General features: G+C 56.8%; 1 protein-coding gene across 2 annotated transcripts in view; it reads left to right on the top strand.

Moving 5' to 3' along the window:
- Positions 1-19,881, top strand: part of FAM53B (family with sequence similarity 53 member B) — a 119,622-nt gene that overhangs the window by 33,243 nt on the left and 66,498 nt on the right. Inside the window, exons 1-2 of one of the 2 annotated variants that reach the window (XM_029932750.1) lie at positions 5,087-5,105; positions 16,697-16,946. In XM_029932750.1, the coding sequence (XP_029788610.1) occupies positions 16,869-16,946 (78 nt within the window). In that variant the 5' untranslated portion in view covers positions 5,087-5,105; positions 16,697-16,868. Of the gene's footprint in view, positions 1-5,086; positions 5,106-16,696; positions 16,947-19,881 lie in introns of those variants that run through there. The other variant, XM_029932749.1, reaches the window with a different exon arrangement.

Genomic DNA, 19,881 nt, shown 5'->3' with positions numbered 1-19,881 from the left:
CTCCTTCCTCCAGCTGAACGCCCCGCACCCCACCTCGCTGGGGGTGTTAGCCATGCGCTTACTGGCTTCCTCTTGGGACACCCTCGCCCTGTCTTTGGCTGTTGAACTCCTGAACTTCTACACGTTCGTTGAGGCCTGATGCTCAGGTCACCTCCTGTAGGACACCAGGCCAGCCTTTACCTCCCCGCTCGGGATTACAGCCCCCTCCTCTGTTCTGTGACATTTGTCCCATTCTGGCACGCATTACGCCATGTGGTGTACCTGTATCGACACTTGTTGGGTTGTGCGAACCTGGTTGGGTACATCCCTCTTCCTCCCTCAGGCCCTGGCACAGCTGATCTGGGGAGCGTGGGACTGGGGACAAGACTGACCCCATGAGGAGACAGTGACAAGAGAGAGGCACAGCGCAGGGTGTGTGTAGGATCGCCCTATTAAACTGAAGTCTCCTGCGGCACCTGGGGGGCTCAGTCGGTTAAGCGTCCGACTTCATGTCAGGTCATTATCTCATGGTTCCTGGGTTCAAGCCCTGTGTCAGGCTCTATGCTGACAGCTCAGAGCCTGGAGGCTGCTTCAGATTCTGTGTCTTCCTCTCTCTCTGCCCCCTCCCCTGCTCATGTTCTGTGTCTCTCTGTCGCAACAGAAAATAAGAAATTAGAAAAAAAACAAACTGAAGTCTCCTAGAAATTACCTTGTGTTTAGGAGCACAACGTCACAGACACGTTCAGCTTCTCTGCGGTGATCCTGTTCCTTGGCCCTCCTTTGCCCCCCACGCGGGCTCTCAAGACCTTGGGCCTCTTGTTCCCGGGAGCCCCTGGCCCCCGGGGTGTCCTGGAAATGCTGCCTCCCACTCGAGCCCTGAACATGGCCAGTGTCTCTCCACAAGCAGAGCACGGGGGACAGAGCCTCGGGGAGGGCCTCGGGCCCACGCTTCTGAGAATCCTCGGTGGGAAGGGCCACTGCCCGCACACAGCCTCTGGCCGAGGCTCCGAAGCGAATCCGCGGGGCCCCGAGGAGGCAGGAGCGTCTCTGCTGCAGTGGGACGCGCAGTGTAAGGCCTCCAGTTAGCGTTAACGCCACTTTGATAACCGTGGGAAACCCTGCAAGCAGAGAGGTCTCGATCGCTCTTGGCACCGGGAAAGTTGCGACTTGACTTAACGCGTGCTCTGGTTCAGCAAACATTTCCTGAGTCCCTCTTCGTGCCAGGTACTGGGGACGCAGGGGACTGAGGTTGAGCTTGTGCCTCCGGAGGCTCATGGCTCATGGGGGAGGCACACCGCACCCGTTCGCTTCATGCTCCTCCGATGCAAGGGGAGCAGGGCCTTCCTGGAGGAGGTGTGGGGTCTAAGAGATGAGAGCAGTTGGCCAGGTGGAGGCTGTGGAGCCTGAAGGGGGCAAGGGGGAGGCAGGGAGACCAGTGTGAAGGAGGTCTGGACAGACGGAAGGCCTGGTGTATCTGGAGACTTGCAAGCTTTGTGTGTGTGTTTGATCTTTAAAGCGGTGACAGTAACTGTCCCCTGTCCCTGTTGCCCAGCTGCGCATCTCCTTCCCTCACTGGAGCACCTCCTGGAGCCCTTTTTTTGTGTGTCTCCCCAGAGAGATTCCCTCCGTGTGCAGGTGTGTACAGATACACGTATATGTGGTTTAGAGTTTATTTTATTTCATTAAAGAAACTTAAAAAAAATTTTAAAATGTTTTTTATTCATTCTTGAGAGACAGAGACAGTGCGAGCAGGGGAGGGTGAGAGAGAGGAAGATATGGAATCTGAAGCAGGCTCCAGGCTCTGAGCTAGCTGTCAGCACAGAGCCCGACGTGGGGCTTGAACCCACAACCGTGAGATCATGACCTGAGCCAAAGCCAGACACTTAACTGACTGAGCCACCCAGGTGCCCCTAAAAAAACCTTTTAAAGTGTTTGTTTATTTTTGAGAGAGAGAGACAGAGTATAAGCAACGGAGGGTCAGAGACAGAGGGAGACACAGCATCCGAAGCAGGCTCCAGGCTCTGAGCTGTCAGCACAGAGCCTGACTTGGGGCTGGAACTCACAAGCCGGGAGATCATGACCTGAGCCAGAGTCAGACGCTCAACCGACTGAGCCACCCGGGCGCCCCTAGATTTTAAAACCATTACGCGTTTTTGCATAGGTCTTGCTGTATGTGGTTCAAGATCTAAAACAAAAGAGAAGGGCGTTCCTTGAAGAGGCTCCTCTCGCTTCTGTTCCCAGCTACCTGCTTTTCTTCCTCAAGGATCACTGATGTCAAGTATCTTTGGTATTCTTCCAGAGACTTCTGTGTCATTAGAATGATCTCTTCAGTTTTACCCAAAGGGCAGCTGGTGGTGTCTACTGTTCCGGTCCTTTTTTTTTTCTCTCTTTCTTAAGTTTTATTTACTTTGAGAGAGGGCGAGAGCACGCACACGGGAAAGCTGGGGAGGGCAGAGAGAAGGAGAGAGAGAATCCCAAGCAGGTTTCCACAGTGTTCACGCAGAGCTGGATGCGGGGCTCGAACTCACAAACCGTGAGATGATGATCTGAGCTGAAGTTGGACGCTCAACTGACTGAGCCACGGGGCACCGCTGGTCTTTGTCTTCGCCCCTAAGTAGACTGGCGGATGACTTCCTAGCAGGGCGAATGGAGGGCTCTTGGCCTTTGAAAGCTGCATTTCGTCCTTTGCGTGGGCGCTGGGGCATTTCCTCACTTGCCCCTGCTGTGGGCTGATGGGTTGTTTCCACCTTGGCTGCAGCCGCGCGTGTGTGAATCCCTGCACAGGCAGGGCCACCCGTGGGGCGGGTGCATTTGGTACTGAGCTCAAGGGTGACGGGAGGGTGGGGGCGCTTTGCCCATGACACGTGTTGGCCCCGTCTCCCCGGAGGTTGTCTGCTTCCTCTTTGTGGAAGGCAAGTGACTTTTTTTTTTTTTTTAATAAGCTAGATGTCAGCACAGAGCCTGACGTGGGGCTCAAACCCACGAACCATGATCTCATGAACTGAGCTGAAGCCGGACGCTTAACCGACTGAGCCACCCAGGTGCCCTGGCAAGTGACTTTTAAGTTGGATTCTACTACGAGTCTGGGGGAGAAACTTTTATTCCTTTGCCACCTGCTATCAACAAGCCCTCCGCGGTAGGGGGTTCACCGGGCTCATGATGTGAGGCTTGCACAAGGATGCGGTCCGCAGCGCTCGGAGAGACCTGTGCCAGGCTCACGCCTCCCTGCCACCTGCAGCGGCCGGGCTGGGCCAGACGGGGGCCCAGGCAGCAGTTCCCAGCACGGCCCGGCCAGCCTGGTCTGCTGGGGTCTCTCGTGGACGGGGAGGCGGGTCCCGGGCACTGTCTAGGCTTTGTGTGTATCATGGCCGTAGTAAACGTTTTGTTGGCTTATTACAAGTTGAAGTGAGCAAAAGCCTGCCCGGGCCGAGAACCCACTGAGGCGCAGGTGGGGGCAACCCCAGCATTGCTTGGTCCTTAGTCCGCAAAGTTGAGATGCCAGTTTCTGAGCCTGAGAAGGGCTGATTATGTTAACCTATTCCTTGTGTGTTGTTTTTATTTTTATTAAAAAATTTTTTAAAAAATGTTTATTTTTGAGTGGCAGAGAGAGAGTCAGATCATCAGCGGAGGAGGGGCAGAGAGAGAGGGAGACATGGAATCTGAAGCAGGCTCTAGGCTCCGAGCTGTCAGCACAGAGCCCAACGCAGGGCTCGAACTCACGAACCGTGAGATCATGACCTGAGCTGAAGCCGGATGCTTTAACTGAGTCACCCAGGCGCTCCGTTCCTTGTGTTTTAGAACATGCTCTGCTTCCTAGTATATTTTGTTTTGCTTTTTTATTTCGCTCATAATTGCTAATAGTTTTCACCTCCGGGGGAGGAGGGCCCGTGACTTTGTTGTGCCTTCAGCCCGTCCCGTCTCCCGTGCAGCGCCGATCGCTCAGCGCCGGCTTGCTGAATGATAAACACGGCTTTTCAGAGATGATAACCTGCTGCTAACTCTTCCCCGAGAGTGCCCGGAACTTGTTTTGGTGCTGGTGCCGGCCTCTGACCGGTGCCTGTGAGGTTTCTCCCGTTCTGATCCCGTCCAGTAATGTAATCTGACAGCTTCGCTTGCTTTCTTCCTGGTTCGGACCCTGAGGACGCTGCTGATCTCTGCCCACCTCCCCTTCCTCACCTCTGGCTGGGAGGGCTGCGGGTTGATGGCCTGCTCTCCTGCTCCTGCACGTCTGGAGACTCCTCCAGACGAGGCCCCGGAGCAGGGCCGGGCCCCTCCGTGCGAGCCAGAGGCCTCTGGCGCCGGGTGTCCAGCGGTGCTTCGAGGCCAGGCCTGGCTGAGACTTAATGCAGCGGGCTTCCCAAGAGCAAGGCGCGTCAGCTCAAAACCCGGTTCCAGCGGTCCTAGGAGGGGGACGATGACGACAGCACAAGCAGAGCCGGAGTTTGGTGTGCTGGCAGGTTCCCTGGCACTTCGTGGACAGGCGGCAGGGGTGGGGCGAGTCAGTTTCTGTTGGAGCCATTTCTGTCGGGGAAGACTTATCTGCTCAGCTTTGGAAATTGGGTTCCCTGTCTCAAGGCCCTTTGCGTCTCACTTAGAGCCATCAGGATCCTGGTGGAAGGTTCTGGAACAGCTCAGCAGGGCTTCCAAGGCACCTTCCCCGTCAGCCAGGTGAACGTGGCCAGCGACATCGCTTCCTCTTCAGCGCCCCAAGGCCTTTGCCCTGAGTGCAAGGAGGGCCCCATGTCCCATCCCGGGTGCTTGGGAGGAAGTGGAGGCGGGTCACAGACCAGGGGCCCCTCCCTGCTCCTGCACCACGCCCTGCCAGGAAATAGAAACGGGGCTCAAGACCCAGTAAGCAGCTGTTCCCCAAGCTCCTTAGACCCATTCTGCGGCCGGCCACATAGTTTGGGGCAGAATGCCCTGGCTGTGCCCTGCATCAGCACCTCCTGGAAGCCCTTGTCACAGGTCTAAACAGCTGACAGTCTGGTGCCGGTTTGGCCCTTCTGCGCCCGGATGGCTGCTGTTACACAGATAGCTCCCCTGCTCCATCGTGGGGCTGCGACCACGGCCAGAGTGAGGCTGGTGGGCTTTGTCCCGCCCTTTGACCCTCTGGAACCCCCCGGGAGGTACTGGAGAGATGGCTTCGGGGATTTGGCCTGAGCTGCCTTGGAGTTTGGGGGTCTGTGTTGTTGTGACAGACCAGCCATGCAGCTGGGTCTCTCAAAGAGTTTTGTTTTGGGAGGTGACACTGTTCTAGAACGTGTGGTATGAAACCGGGAGAGGGGAGAAAGCGGAAGGCTCGGCATGACTGTTAACCTGTTCGACCGATGTCCTCACTGGACTCTGTGCAGTGGGGTGCTGACACGATGCGGTGGGGTCAGGCGGGTGAAGTCCTGCATGTAGGCCGGAGTGTGACCTCTGAGTGGGTGGCAGACGGCAGACCTGGTGGTTCCCACCAGTCCTCCTTGGGCTTCCTGCGACCTTCAGTGTTTCACTGTGATGCTCGTGACACTGTTGGGGGGCCCCAGGCCGCTGAGATAAGGAGGTCATTGCTCTCCCAGCTGTGTCCCTTCCAAGTGTCAGCTGCTGGGCGGGGCCCGGTAGTCCCAGGGAGCAGCTACGGGGTGCGGCCGGGGCTGGGGCTGGAGGCCTTGCTCCTGCCCGTGGAGCCTCCGGGTCCACACGAGCATGAAGGCCACGCATACAGCCCAGGCGGGGGGTGGCCCTTCTTCCGGGAGCAGGAGAACATAGCTGGCTGTGGACCCCGAAAGTCTCCGTAAGCGTTTTAGAAAGGAAGAGGGTGTTCTCATCGCGGAGGTGGGAGGTGGAGGTGAGGAAACTGGTGACTGACTTCCTGGGCCTTCAACAAGCTCCCAATTCAGAATGTTGTCCGTGTCACTGAAAGACACCAAGCTGCTCCTGTCTGCTTCTGGACTGCGCTCGGAAAATGCACTTGCCCGACCGCCCCGTCTCTGCTCCTTGGAGACGTGAGAGAGTGGGGCGGGCTCTGCAACCCCACCTCCCCCAGCCTGTCCCCCGGGACAGGATGGCTTCCTGCTTCTGCTTTGCCAGGTGGGAGGTCCTCGCCGAGGCTCTGTGGCCTTCGCTGTTGTCCCATGTCCCGGGACCTTGAACCAGGTCAGCTCCGAGCAGAACCAGGAAGGCAGCCGGCACACAGCTCCCCGGAGCGGGTGCTCCTTCCGCTCTTCCCATCCTTTCTCACAGCACCCGCCCCCCCTCCCCCCCCAGATCCGTGGTTGAGACTCAGACACACTCAGTTCCCATTTGCAGGTCACAGGTGAGGAAACTGAGGCTCAGAGAGGTAGAGTGACCTGGTAGGGAGCTACACGCACACTCTCACTAGGCAGAAATAGTGACTCCCATTTGACAGGCAAGGGGACTGAGGCCCAGAGAGGGAATGTGGCTTGGCCCACAGGCAGAGTGGCGTGGGGGCGGAGCCAGTGCTAGAGCCCAGGTTTCCTGAGCCCCCTGCTGGCTCCACCCAGACCACACTGCGTCTTACATGGGCTTCTCTATAAAGTTTTGATTTTGTTTAAAAAAAACAACAACAACACTTTTTTTTGTTTTTTTGTTTTTGTTTTTTTTTTTTTACACTCCTTACCTCTTTTGGTTTTTAATCATGGTTTGATTACATTCACTGTACTTGTAAATAGGTCTGACCAAAGAGCAGGTCATGGTCGCCTTAGGCTAAGTGGCTTAACATTTTCAGTAGATTATCTTCGGGGCCCTTGCCGTGTCCCCCGTCCTCCGTGCTCGGCCCTCCTCTCCCTCACCCGGCTTGCAGGCGGTGGTGTCTGGCTGTGGGCTCAGTAAGTACCCGTCCTCTTCGCTTCCTTCACTTCCTTCCTTCTGAGTTTGCTGGCAAGTTCTAGCCCGTAGCACACTCTCCGGAGGCGTCTGGGGGGTTAATGCGGCAGGCCCGGCGGTGAGCGTCACCGGCGCGATGGTCGGAAACGTGGCTGTCGGTTCTCATTGATAAACGAGCTCCTGACAAGTCATGCATGCAGCTGGCTTTGGTTTCAAGAAGCAACACCGGCTGTCTCGTTCCCATGTTCGGATTTGTTTTGGCTCTGGGTCTCGACACTTTCGTGTCCCTCAAGAATGTCACTTCCCCTCCCCTCCTCTCGAAATGTTATTTGCTTGAAACCCCAGAAAATCCCTACGACACCGGGAGCGACTGCGTAAAGTCCCAGAGAACAGAGTCCTGATTTGGTTCAGTGGCTCATTTTACGGTTTTGTTTTTTCCCGTGAGTAAGGCCGTCTCATAAGGGAGCTGGGGTGAGTCTGTTCCGCCAAGGGCACAGGGTGGGTTCCGGCCTAGCCAGGTAACGTGACTACCAGTCCTGCTCCGGGCGTGCACCTTTGGTGGCCTCTGATAACCCGAAGGACAAGGCCAGGGAAGGTATATTCATCTCAATTATGAAGAACAGTAACCTCCAGGGACGTGCCTTTCTTTGGGGTGAGGTCTATGAGTGGGGGTGAGCATGTCCTCTCTAAGGAGCAGGTGCTTGATTTTTGCGGCAAGAACGTGTCTCCTCTCCTGAGAGTGTGATGCAGGCACGCGCCGGCTGTGAGGCGTTAGGCCATCTTGCCTCCGGGAGCCCAGTTTCCTCCCCCGTCACACGCAAACGGGACCCCCTGAGTGAGCATAAGAACCAGTAGCAGACTTGAAGGTCCAGGAGCCCCATCCCAGGATCAAGGTGCTTCGAGGATTCCTGTTTCCGGCTCCCAGCAGCTCATGCCTTGGCTGTTGAAGACGTGATCTTTGTTAGCTAGTTTATAAGCGTTGAATAAGGGCCTGCACTCTGCTTAGAATCGTGCTTACCTGTGGACGTCCGTGCGCCTGAAGGGACCTTCTTCATGGGCCCCCATGTTCCAGTCTTCTCCTGAGGTGGGCAGGACAAGGATCCTGCTTCCAGATGACAGAAGGTGAAAGTGAGCTTAGCGGCATCACGCTGCTCGCCCAGGGGGCCGTTGCTCACCTGGGACCGAGTGTGGTGGACGTGCGGCTTCTGGACGCAAATCCAGTGCTCTCCCCCAGTTTTGTGTGCGCCGCCAAAGACGTTGGTGTCTGGTTCCTTCCGGTGCTGAGACCGGAGTGTGACTGAGGCAGGTCCACAGCTAGACTGTGCATGTGGCGGGGGAGGGGGGGTGGGGCATGTGTGTGTGTGTGTGTGTGTGTGTGTGTGTGTGCGCGCGCGCGCGCGCGTGCTCCCAGGGAGCACCGTGGGAGTGGACTTGGGGAGACGCGCAGGGTGGGCTGTGGTGGAGGGGCAGTGGGAGGCAGAGGCCTAGCGAGATGGGGCCTGAATTCTGGCTCGTGTAGCAAGACACCCCCAGGCCTGGGAGCACCCTGGCCTTTCTGGGGAGCACTTCACCGGATGCAGCTGCCCAGCTATGCGGTTGAGGCTAGAAAGTGATGACTTTATGCTCCGTTCACCTTTTCCAAGATGCCCTCAAAGCCCCCCACTCCCCTCCCTGGTGCTGTGTTTCAGCGTCAGGTTCCAGAAGGTGGGTCTGCAGCCTGGGAGACCTCAGGATGAGCTGTACAGGGAAGGTGCGTATTGCAAACCTGGTGTCTGTGCATTAGCACTTGGTCAGCATAACTGAGAAATCCAATACTTAAAGGAAAATTATGAGTAAACGTACAGATCCTGGAAATTTACAGATTTCCAGTAGAAGATTCAGTGGTTCAGGCAAAGATTTTGGAGTTCAGCACACGTGGTTTGAGTCCTTGTTTTATCCTTCACACCTGGGTGCCTCAGTTTGTTGCTCTGTAAAATGGAATAGCAATGGTGCTCACTTGTAGGGACACTCCGAGGCAGCAGTCAGCATAGAATCTGGCACAGTTGCTGTGGTTACTCTTATTTTATTCATGCTCTGCTGAAAGGTAGACTCTGTCTTCTCTTACAGAAGAGACTAGGAAAATGGTAAAAAAAACCAAATGGTTTTTTTCTGGATTCTGTGGAATCCCCTGAAGTCAGAGGTGTTTGGTATTGCGCACGTCCGAGGTGTTACCGTATCGACCAGAGGAGCTCTGCTGGTCTCTGGTTTTCTGTCTGTGTTGGAGGTGACGCAGGCACAGCTGTCTCACCAGTTTCTCTTTCGGGGGGACTGGAGGCCTGGGAGGCGCGCCCTGTCCAGCCCGCATCCTCTTCCTCAGCTTGGGGCTCTTCCTGGCACTGACGGCGTCTGCGAAAGGACTGCTTCTCGGTGAAGCTCCTGTAGCTTTTAACTTTCATCCCCGGAGCTCTGAGGACCTCAAGTGCAGAAATAGCAAGCCAGAGGCGACCCTGGGCAGGTTCCCGTGCTTCCACTGGGCCGAGAGGAGCCTTGGGTCCCCCACGGGGTGCAGCACCCCCCGCCTTCGGTTTGTCGCAGGGTCTGGCAGAAGGCATGGCCCACCGACAGACGCACTTCTCCGCATGTTCTTGAATTCGCTTCTAGGTCCTGTCCCCAGACTGCTCTTGTCCTGCCAGCAACTGGGGGCACGAAGGTCTAAAAATGCAGGCTGCATCCTTTGCCTAACGGGAGGGGAAGTGGGCGCACTGAGGCACGGCTTGCTTAAGCCATCAGGAAAGTCACCGTCTGTGGCCAAGGTCCTCGTTTAGCTTTTGCTCCGAGTGCCGTGTTTGGGGGGGAGCTATCCTCCTGCTGTAGAACTGACCCGTGCCAGGAGTAAACGCAGGACCCAGACACTCTTCAGTAGGACGGGTTTGTCTTGGCGATTTCCAGTGTGGTCAGTTTCTCCTTAAGGGATAACCCTTCAAGTGTATTACAGAAGCATTTGGCCAACTCCCGTAATCTCCTTGAGAGTTATATAGAAGTTCAGAGTTTACAAAACTTTCTTGCATGATACAATTCATTTAGCATGCGCCAGGCGGGGTTCCCGTTTACCAGAAGCTGAGGGCCTCTGACCACAGTGGTATCAGACAGCTGGGTTCAAGGGTTGCAGACGGCTGAAGGAAGGCACATGGAAGATTGCAGAACAAAAGCAAGAAAGTCTCATGTCTGGAAGGACTCGTGGGAGTGATGGAGGCTGATCCTTGCAGCGTCAGGGGGAGAGTGGCTGGAAGGGTAGGCCCCGAGCTTGTGTCTCGACCTCATCCCTCCTAGATGTAGGATCTTGGGCAAATGCTGGAGTTATTTTCCTGGAGCCTCAGCCATCTCATCTGGAAAATGGGAGTTCTGCTAACAGATGCCTATTCGGAGGAATATGAGAGGTTAAATGGAAAGAGCCTGGCCCATGGTTGGTACTCAGGGAGGTGGAGCCAGGAGTCTGGCTGTATGGGGGGCCCTGTGGAGGGAGATGGGGGGTGGCCCTGGGGCTGAGGTGCCACGGTGCTGGGTCCAGGGTCTCTCGCTGATGGTCGGCAGTGTCGTCTGGTGCCCTCTCACCTTCCCACCCTGCACGCCTGGTTCTGGGCACAGTGCCGGGGAGTCTGGGCTGTATTTAGGTAGATGCGCCCTGGGGGCAAGTCGTTGGGGTGGGCAGAGCCCTCTGCCACCACATCTGTACCCAGGGAACAGGAGGGTTGGTCCGGGAAGTGGGATCACAGGTCAGTAGAAAGACTGACTTTGCCTTTTGCTCTTTTAATGGAAATGCTGGAGAAGAGTGGGGGCTCCTGGGGTCAGAGCCAGAGAGCATACGTGCCCCCGAGTAGACAGGGCACCCACCGAGGGGAGACCCAGTGGCACCCCAGGCTCCCACGTCTGCCATGAGCACTGCGCGGGGAGTCTGATTTACTCTGTAAATAAGGGCACAGGGAAGTGATGGTACAAGATGTAAACAAAGTCAGGGAGTGTGCAGGAGGCGGGCCGGGGAGATGTTGAGAGACCGCGGTGTTGACTTGTGCCGAGGGGCCAGGCACTGGGGTCCAGGGCCTTCTCTGTGACCTGCTCTTTCATTTGTACTTTCCTCTCCGACTCCCAGCAGCCCCTAGAGCAAATTGTCACTGTTTTTAAAGATGAGGACCCTGAAGTCAAGTGATATGTTCAAGGTGAACTGGCGGGGGCTGCCAGAGCCCAGAGCACGTGTCCTCGCCCACCTTGCACGTGGTTTCCGTGGTACCGGCAGCGGCAGCCACGTGGGGTTTTCTTTTAAGCTTTATATTTACTTCCAGTACAACTCATGTTTTTGACAGTTCTATGAGGGTTTTTGAAGTTTATTATTGAGAGAGAGAGAAAGAGAGAGAGAGCGAGAGCGCGCATGCATGCACATGAGAAGGGAAGAGAAGAGAGAGAGACATGGGGGAGAGAATCCCAAGCAGGCTCTGTGCTGACAGTGCAAAGCCCGAGGCAGGACTCGAACCCACAGACCATGAGATCATGACCTGAGCCGAGATCGAGTCAGGTGCCTAACCGCCTGAGCCACCCAGGCGCCCCAGACAGTTCTGTTAGTTTTGATGAATGTGTAGATTGAGTAGGCTTTTTAAATTTTGAGATCATTGTCCATTTACACGCAGTGGCAAGAAATCATAGAAATCCTGTGCACTGTTGACTCGGTTGGTTCTCCCCAGTCATGACATCTGGCATAGTTGTCATTCAGTATCACAAGCAGGAAATCGACCCAGATACACTCAAGGCACAGGACAGTCCCGTCACCACGAGGATGCCTTCTGTTGCCTTTTTGTCCCCCGCCTGCCTCGCGCTCCCACAGCGCCAGCTCAAACCCTCATCTGAGGCCACAGGTCCCCACTCGTCCATCCTCCATTTCTAGCGCCTCGTGCTGTGTGAATGGACTCAGGCCATCGCTAACGAGTGGGGATTGGGTTTTTTCACTGCATGTGACTCTCTGGAGGGTCATTCAAGTAGATTTCAATAGTCCAGTCCTCTTTGGTGCTGAGTAGTGTTCCCTGGGGTGCCTGTACCTCAGCGTGTGTGTCCATCACCCCTTGAGGGACATCTGGGTTGTTTCTTGGTCTGGGCGGTCACGGAGAGAGATGCTGTGAACAGTCACGGGCGGGTTTTGTGTGAACGTAAGTTTGCGTTCCTCTGGGATCAGCGCCGAGGAGGCCGTTGCTGGGGCGTATGGAGGTTGCTCGGGTGGGTTTTTGAAGGGTGCATTTGGGGGGAGGGGCGGGTGAAGGGTGGGGGCCCTACTGGGGTGAACGTGGCGGGAATCGCATGCCTGGGAGCTGGGCCATGTGGGTTCAGATGCAAGATCCGCCTTTTACACCCTTGGTGGGTTTCATTTATCTGTAAAATGGGAATATAGCGAGCCTGTTGGGTAACGATGTGTATGTATGAAGTACTTGGTATACAGGAGGTTCTCAATACAGAGAAGCTGTTTTTTTGTTTTTGTTGTTGTTTCTGAGAGAACATGAGCGTGGGAGAGGGGCAGATGGGGAGAGAGAAAGAGAGAGAATCTTAAGCAGGCTCCATGCTCATGACCATGGGATCATGACCTAAGCTGAAATCAAGAGTTGGACACTTAACCAACTGAGCCACCCAGGCGCCCCTAGGAACTGTTCTTAATGTGGGTTAAAAGAAAACCCACCAGGCCAGAGCGGGGTCTGTGCCCCAGAGGTGGCCTCCAGGAGGCCTTTAGCCCCCTGTGGCTCTGGGGCACCTCTCTCTACCTTGGGCAGAGCCACACTACCAGTTTACTGGTTGTCCCTTCAAAGGCCAAGCCTCAACACACCTCTCCCCCTGCCCCTGCAGTGTTTTCCCTGAGAAGCCCCTGGCCCTGGTGGAGCCTCCCCCCTCCCCCCTGCTCACCCCCAGCTTTTCCCTGAGAAGCCCCTGGCCCCGTTTTCAGACTGGGCTGTAAGTCTCTGGACGGGCACTGGCATTCGCCAGTGAACTAGGCCAGGCCCATAGCAGGGATCAAAGGAATCCCAGGGAATTCCAGATTGTGCCAGGCTCTGCTGGTCTGGATTTGCCTCACAAAGTCTAAGAATGTGCCTAGATCATTTCAGATGTTGCTACGATTTAGCCTCATTCCAAAACGTGTATTGAGCTCTTACTGTGTTCAAGGCACTGCACTAGCTATTGCAAAGGGCCCAGAAAAAAAACCCGTTCTTTTTCAACAGATCAAAGAAGCCGAGCCCCATGGGGAGCCCCCTGTGGCCACATGATAAAGTCTGCATTTATGGGGCGCCTGGGCGGCTCAGTCGGTTAGGCGTCCGGCTTCGGCTCAGGTCATGATCTCATAGTTCATGGGTTTGAGCCCCGCATTGGGCTCTGTGCTGACAGCTCAGAGCGTGGAGCCTGCTTTGGATTCTGCGTCTCCCTCTTTCTCTGCCCCTCCCTTCCTTGTGCGTGCTCTCTCTCTCTCTCTCTCAAAAATACATAAACGTTAACAAAAAAGTCTGCATTCAGCGGCCTTCCGGAGCTCTTGGTCTGGCTTGAACCTTCGTCCCAGCTCCTTGTCCTGGTGGCCGCCTCTCCTCGCCACACACCCTGTGCTCCTGCTGCCAGTGCGCTCACCACGTCCCGCGCACAGTGCCCTGGCAGACCACCGTGCCTCGCTCACAGTCTTAACTCCACTCGTGTGCCCTTCCTTCCTGCTGAGATCTTGCCTGTTTTCTTTTTAACCAAGAAAGTATCCTGTGCCCTGGATGAGGTATTCAAGGAGCACCCAGGCTGTCCCGTCAGAGCGTCTCACACTCGAGAGCTGCGGGCCCTTTTGTGAGGCAGCCGTGCTCCTGGGACTGGGCCGTTGTCCTCTCTGTTCGTTTCACAGTGTGTCTGGAGAGCGTTTCACAACTGTGCCATCGGAGTTGCCTCCTACAGTTGTGGCTAAAGCGACCCGGCACTCCTTTATGTGGCTCCCCCGTGATTCGTGTGACCAGTCCCTCGTTGATGGCAGCTTGGATGTCCCCACCCCTGGGCTTTTCTGGGCAGTGCGGAGGGGGCTGCTTACCACTGCGCCCCGGTGCCCCCCAGCCCCTGCCTGCCTCCGTTAGATGAGTGCCTTGCATTCGTGGAACTCCCTATGACACCCGAGGACAGGAACTGTGCTCGGCCTCCTTCTCCATTTGGCATCTGCCAGTTTGCATGCGGCAGGAGTGCATGGTGGTCTGGGGTTCACCATTTGTGCTGCCGCTGAGTCCTGTCTCTTGTTGGGGCCCCAGCGGGGGCAGAGCTGCAAGGGCAGGGACGCCCGCACCGCTGCCTCAGTCCGGCTTGCTGTTGGTGCTCACCGGCTGCATCCTGGTAGCCTAATGTGTTTCCATGGTAACGGAGTCCCATGGCATCATTCTTGCTGGCCACCTACTGTGTCACCAGAGGGATGGGCACAGTATGACCAGTTCCATCTTGATCGATTTCAGCTTTAAAACAGTTTGGTGGAATTTCTCTTTAAAAAAGTCCGAGAGGACAGATGGATGCTTGGGTGTCCATTGGCGGGGAAGCATGGGGACCCGCAGTGTCCCTGACAGAAGCCGTGGCGGTAGCTCCCATTTATTGAGCACTTCCTCAGGTGAGCACACGAGCGAGGGCCTGTCGCTGAGCACACAGGCTGAGCTCTGTGTTCAGATGCTACGGCTGCCTTCTGAGGCGGGCACCCCTGTCCCTGTTCTGTGGAGAGAGGAACAGACCCAGAGAGTAAGTAGCTTGGTAAAGGTCACTCAGACAAGGCACTGCAAGAGCCGGATTCCAACCCAGGTGTCCTTGACTGAGGGCTCGAGCTTGTACCTTCGGAGCCCTCCTGCCTTTTAGGGAAGAAGGAAATGAGAGGCGGGGGCCAATGGCTGGCCGCCCCAGAACTGAGTGAGGTCGCACCCAGAAAGAAGATGGCCGCCGGTGGGCCTCGACTCCGCCACTGAGGCGGCACAAAGGGTCCCTTTGAAGGGAGAGCCCACAGCACCCCGCCCCCCCGACCCTGCTCCCCAGCCAAGCATCCAGGGGGCTGGCGGGCATTTCTGGCTCAGCTTTCTGGCCAGAGCTCGGAGGAGTGGTCTGAAATTCTTTCCTTGAGCAGCTCGCTCTTGGTCAGAACGTGTTGCTTCTAGGCTGACGCAGCTCGGAAAGTGTGCCTTGGGTCTCGCATGTGACCTCCGGGCCGATCCTCCACCAGGTCTCTTCCCGGACAGCCAGTCCTTTGAAAATGTATTGATTTCCCCCCTCCCTCCGCTGCTTTTGCACTTTGGATGAACCTTGTTTTCGAAGAACAGTAGAAGGTAATTTTCCTTTGCTTGCCAGCTGGCCCGTAATTGAGCAATTTCAATAACACCCACTGTAAAGTCTAATCGAAGTAAACAGGAAAATATGATTTACAATCTGGACGGCAAGTAAATACCAGGGTGCAATTAATTTTTACGCAGAGCAGCAGATTCTAAAACATTTTCCTGCACTGAGCAGTTTGTTTTTAATTATAGATTAGGAGCTGGCCTTTTCTACTTTTATCGTCCTAATTTTTTACTTTGTGGTGGTGATGGTCAGGTTCCTCGCATCTGATCTGATCTGATCCTTTGAAGGTGTAACCATGGAGGGGCGGGGAGGGAAGTAGGATCAGAGACATTGATTTGTAAGGAGCGCATTTTCAAACCTGAGCTAAGGGCTGTGCGTTTTCGGCATTTGTACGGGGGGTGCTGGTGGGCTGTGCAGCATGGTGGCCTAGGGTCACTGAGCTGGTGGCTCTGGGTGGTGGGGGCGGACCCTCCAAGGGCGGTGACTCGGCCCAGTCTAGGGAAGGAGGCCAGGCTACAAAGGCCCCCAGTATTGCAGATGTGTCATTGTTGAGATGTCCTTCTAGGGATGAGAAATATGTGCTTTTAAGATTTTTTTTAAGTTTATTTATTTATTTTGAGAGATAAGGGAAGAGCACAAGTAGGGGAGGGACAGAGAGAGAGAGAGAGAGAGAGAGAGAGAGAGAGAGAGAGGGAGGGAGGGAGGAAATCCCAAGCAGGCTCTGCCCTGTTTGTGCAGAGCCCCACATGAGGTTCGATCTCACGCACTGTGAGATCATGACTTGAGTTGAAATCGAGTCGGACGCTTAACTGACTGAGCCACCCAGGGGCCCCTAGATATGTGCCTTCCAGTGGCCAGGGTGCCTGAGTGGCTCAGTCGGTTAAGCGTCCGGCTCTGATGTAGGCTCAGGTCACGATCTCCCAGTTTGTGAGTTGGAGCTCCACATTGGGGTCTATCATGACTGTCTGGAGCCTGCTTGGGATTCTCTCTGTGCCCCTCCTCTGCTCTTTCTCTCTCTAAATAAATAAATAAGTCCTCCAAACAAACCAACCCTCCAGATTCTTCCAGTAGCTTCTGCTCATAACCGGGTGGGGGGCAGTAGCCCTTGCTGACTGCAGCTGTCCAAGGGCTGACCCCTCAGTTTTGACTGGGGGGCTGGTCTGTATCTGACCCTCAGCCTCGGGCATATACGGAGCTGTCTGTAAAGCCAGCTGGGTATAAGATGTCACATGACTTGAGCAGAGTCTGGGGACAGCAGGTCGTGACAGACCCAGACCCTGAGATAGGACTTAAAGGTGCCACGTGGATGAACTGAGACACGTTGCCCAGCCCACTAGCGCGTTGGTTGGTGTTAGGGACGCCCCAAGGCCAGCATGAGGTGGGGTGGGAACCTTGAGAAGGTGATTCTGGCCTTTGCGGCCAGAATGCACCTCCTTCAGCAGGGAGGCAGTTCCATTCCGAGCAGGGTCCCAGCATGGGGTGGGCGGGGGCCTGGGCAGCTCTCTCAGGCCCTGGTTTTCCCCGAGGCCTGAATCCCTTTCCCTTTCTGTTGTCTTTCCAGGGAGTTGAGTGCACTTGGCCGTTCCTGGAAGAGCCCCAGCCTGAGGGTGAGCTGTTACTGCTGATGCCAGTCCCCTGGGAAGTGCCCGGGAGGTCACCTCCGCCCAAGGCTGCCCGACCGAAGATGGCTCGCGCCCGCCCCGGGATGGAGCCCAGTGCCTGAGATCCTTACCATGGTGATGATCCTGAGTCCCAGCCTCGACAACCAGGGAGCCGACTCCATAGCATGCAGGACCTTTGACCCTGAGCTGGTAAGGACCCGGCGGGCCTCATCTCTGATGACCTTTCCTGAGGCCTGATGTCCAGGCAGGGCCATGGCCAAGCACGTAGGCTTAGCAGAGCAAGTCCGAGGTGACTGTGGGCAGAACTCTGGGAGGAGTTGCAGGCCAAGGCCACGGGCACAGTGACCTGGAGCCTGGTTGGGTACTTTCGGGAAGTAGCTGGCAAGGTCCTCAGGTACGTGAGGAGGGAAGGCCAGCACCCCGCTCAGTAAGACCAAGCATGGCTCTGCTGCTTCTGCCGGGCTGAGGCTGACTTTCCTTCTGGTCTCCATCTGGCCAGGGGAGGGGGCTTCTAGAAGGGAGGCAGTGCCCCACTCCCAGCGGGTGGGGTGGAGTGAAGACTGCTGCCTCAGAATGTCAGGGGAGGCAGGGGATGGGGACAGAAGGCGTGGTCTGGCAGTCCAGGTGTGGGCTGTGGTGATAGCCGCCTTCTTCCAGAGTTGTCCTCTGACCAAGCAGCCTGATGGGCTGGGCCGCAGACACAGACGGCCCCCGCCTTCTCAGACTGAGCACAGAATAGCCACCTAACCTCTTTCCAGCCCCAGATCCTCGGAAGTGAGCGGGGCTGCCCCCTTGCAGAGGGGCCGAGAAGAGGTCCTGCTCTGGCGTAAATGAACTTGGGGCGAGTTCTGCAGAGAGCCTCGCCCCCAGCCCCTGCTGCTTCTGTGGTCAGCAGGTGCCTGTCCCAGTGCCCTGCACAGCCCCTCGTGAGAGCCTGCCCCGGCGCCCTGGTGGGTGCCCTCCTCAGGCTCACACCGACAACCAGGCCAGGAGCAGACGGGATAGGCCGGGTCCCCAGCCCTTGCTGGAGCGTGGGAAAGCTGCTGAGACCCGAGACCTTTCCAGCCCGCCGTGGGTGTGCCCGGCACTGGACTGCACGAATTCCACGAGTGAAGTTGGGCTCGAGGCTCTCTGCCCATCACGGCTTCCTTTCCAATTTGCCCTGAGTGTGTATCTGTAACTAGATTGTGTCTCGCCGTCCTCACTGCTGCCTCTCTTGTCTGGAGTTTGTTGTCACAGATCTGCTTCTGCCTGTTGTGCACCCAGCAGCCAGAGGGACTACAAGGCGGAGGCCGGGCCTTCCATTGGCTTCTCACCTCAGGCCAAGCCAATGCCAAAGCCGTGACCGGGAGGCACGATGCCCATGTTCCCTGTCTCTCCGTGACCCTGCTGCTTTTCTCTGCTCTCCCTCTGCTCCCTCCACTCTGCCCAAGCCACACTGGCCTCCTTGCTCAACATGTCCAGCAGGAGCCTGCCTCAGGGCCTTTGCATTTCCTCTGTGGTCTAGAACACTCCCCCTTAGCAGGACTCCTACCCTCCCTCCCTTTCTTCTTCGTTCCCTCAACCTAACATGGAACTCTGCCCCTGCCCCCAACCCCTCTCCCATGCTTTCTGCCCCTCTCCCTGTCTCTCTTCCCTTGGAGTGCCTGGCCCTTTCTGACATTTTGATCTTGTTTGTCGAAAGATTGCCATGAAGTACGAGCTTCGGGAAGGCCAGGAGCTTTGTTTCTTTGGCTGGTGGCTGAGCACCCCGGACCCGGGACCAGGGCCCAGGAGGCGCTCAGGGCTGTTTGTCGAGGGAGGAATGTGGCTTCCTGCACCCCAGCTGCTGCTCAGCTCGTGTTTGCTCTGGCTCCTTTCTAGCTGCTGCTCAGGGTCAGAGCTGAGGTGCGGGTGCGACTGCTCTGCTGTCCCCTGTTGGGGGGGCGTGGGGGAGGGGTGTTCTCCTGCTGAAGTCTGAGGAACACATCTGGAGTAGCTCTGACCAGGGAGGAACGACCTCTGAGCGAGGGCCATCCGGAGGCTCCCCAGGGAGGGTCCCTGCCCGCTTCCAGCTGTGCTGCACTTGGTCCCATCTCGGGCCTGGCCTGGCCGGGGCGCTGGGCCCGGGCCACGTGGGCCCCAGGTCAGCTGAGCTGCTCTTGGAGGAGGCAGGGCCTGAGCGCCTGCCAGCAAGAGCATGGCCTCCCGGCCTGGGAAGGGAAGGCAGGCTCATCTTCTCAGAAAAGAAAAGGAGGGTCGAGGGGAGCGGGTCTCGGGTCCGGACGTGCAGAGCCGGCCACCGAGGGCAGACCCCACAGCATCTGAGCCCGGTGCTGGCGTCCGCGAGGCGGGAGGGAGGGGTGCGGTGATGGCAGAGCGCGCTCTCCCCCGCCGGCAGCGCTGGGAGGAAGCAGAGGGGGGCTTTGCTTTGGCTTCCTAAACTGGCAACACCAGCCTCCTGTAAATACCATCAAGATAACGACGGGAACACGGAAAAGCATTTCTCTTTTGTTTCCTAAGCAGCTAAGAAGATAACAGAAAGGAGGGGGGGCTTCAGATTTGAAAAGAAAACATCAGCCACAGGCTACCTCGGAGTTAGGGGAGCAGGCCCCGGACTGACAGTGCCGGAGCAGGTCTGACACTCTGGCTGAAAGTCACCTGGGGGCCACCCGGCAACCTTGGGGACACCGGGCACGCAGGCCCCTAGACCCTCCCTCCCTGCCCTCTGAGGTCTCTTGTTCTTTTCCTAAAAACTAAATGCGGGCGACAAGTGACTGGCCTCGTTCCCAACAGAGATGTAGGAAAACAGAAAATAAGCACTGACGAGTGCTTAGCGTTTGGCCTTTCCCGGCGCCTGGCCCTGGGGAGAGAGGGCTGAGGGCCCCGCCCGGCTTGCACAATGCACAGCAGTGAGGACTGTGCTCGGCTCCCCTTCCCCCCACTCTGCTGGTCGCCTTCCTCTGCGGAGTGGGCTCTTCCTCCCCAGGCTCTAACATTAGCTCCCGCTGCTGGCCGGCGGCCCGGACGGCTGACCTCGGGAGCGGCGTCCTCCAGCCCCTGCCCGCACGCCCACGCTGAGGCCACAGCCCATTCTCCCGGGCCCAAGTGACCATGTTCCCTGGCCTGGCCAGTGTCAGCCGTC

Source organism: Suricata suricatta, chromosome 2 (assembly GCF_006229205.1).
Source record: "Suricata suricatta isolate VVHF042 chromosome 2, meerkat_22Aug2017_6uvM2_HiC, whole genome shotgun sequence".
In the NCBI taxonomy this organism is placed as follows: domain Eukaryota; kingdom Metazoa; phylum Chordata; class Mammalia; order Carnivora; family Herpestidae; genus Suricata; species Suricata suricatta.
The sequence above is the reverse complement of the archived record's forward strand: the minus strand, read 5'-3'. Positions and strand labels throughout refer to the sequence as shown.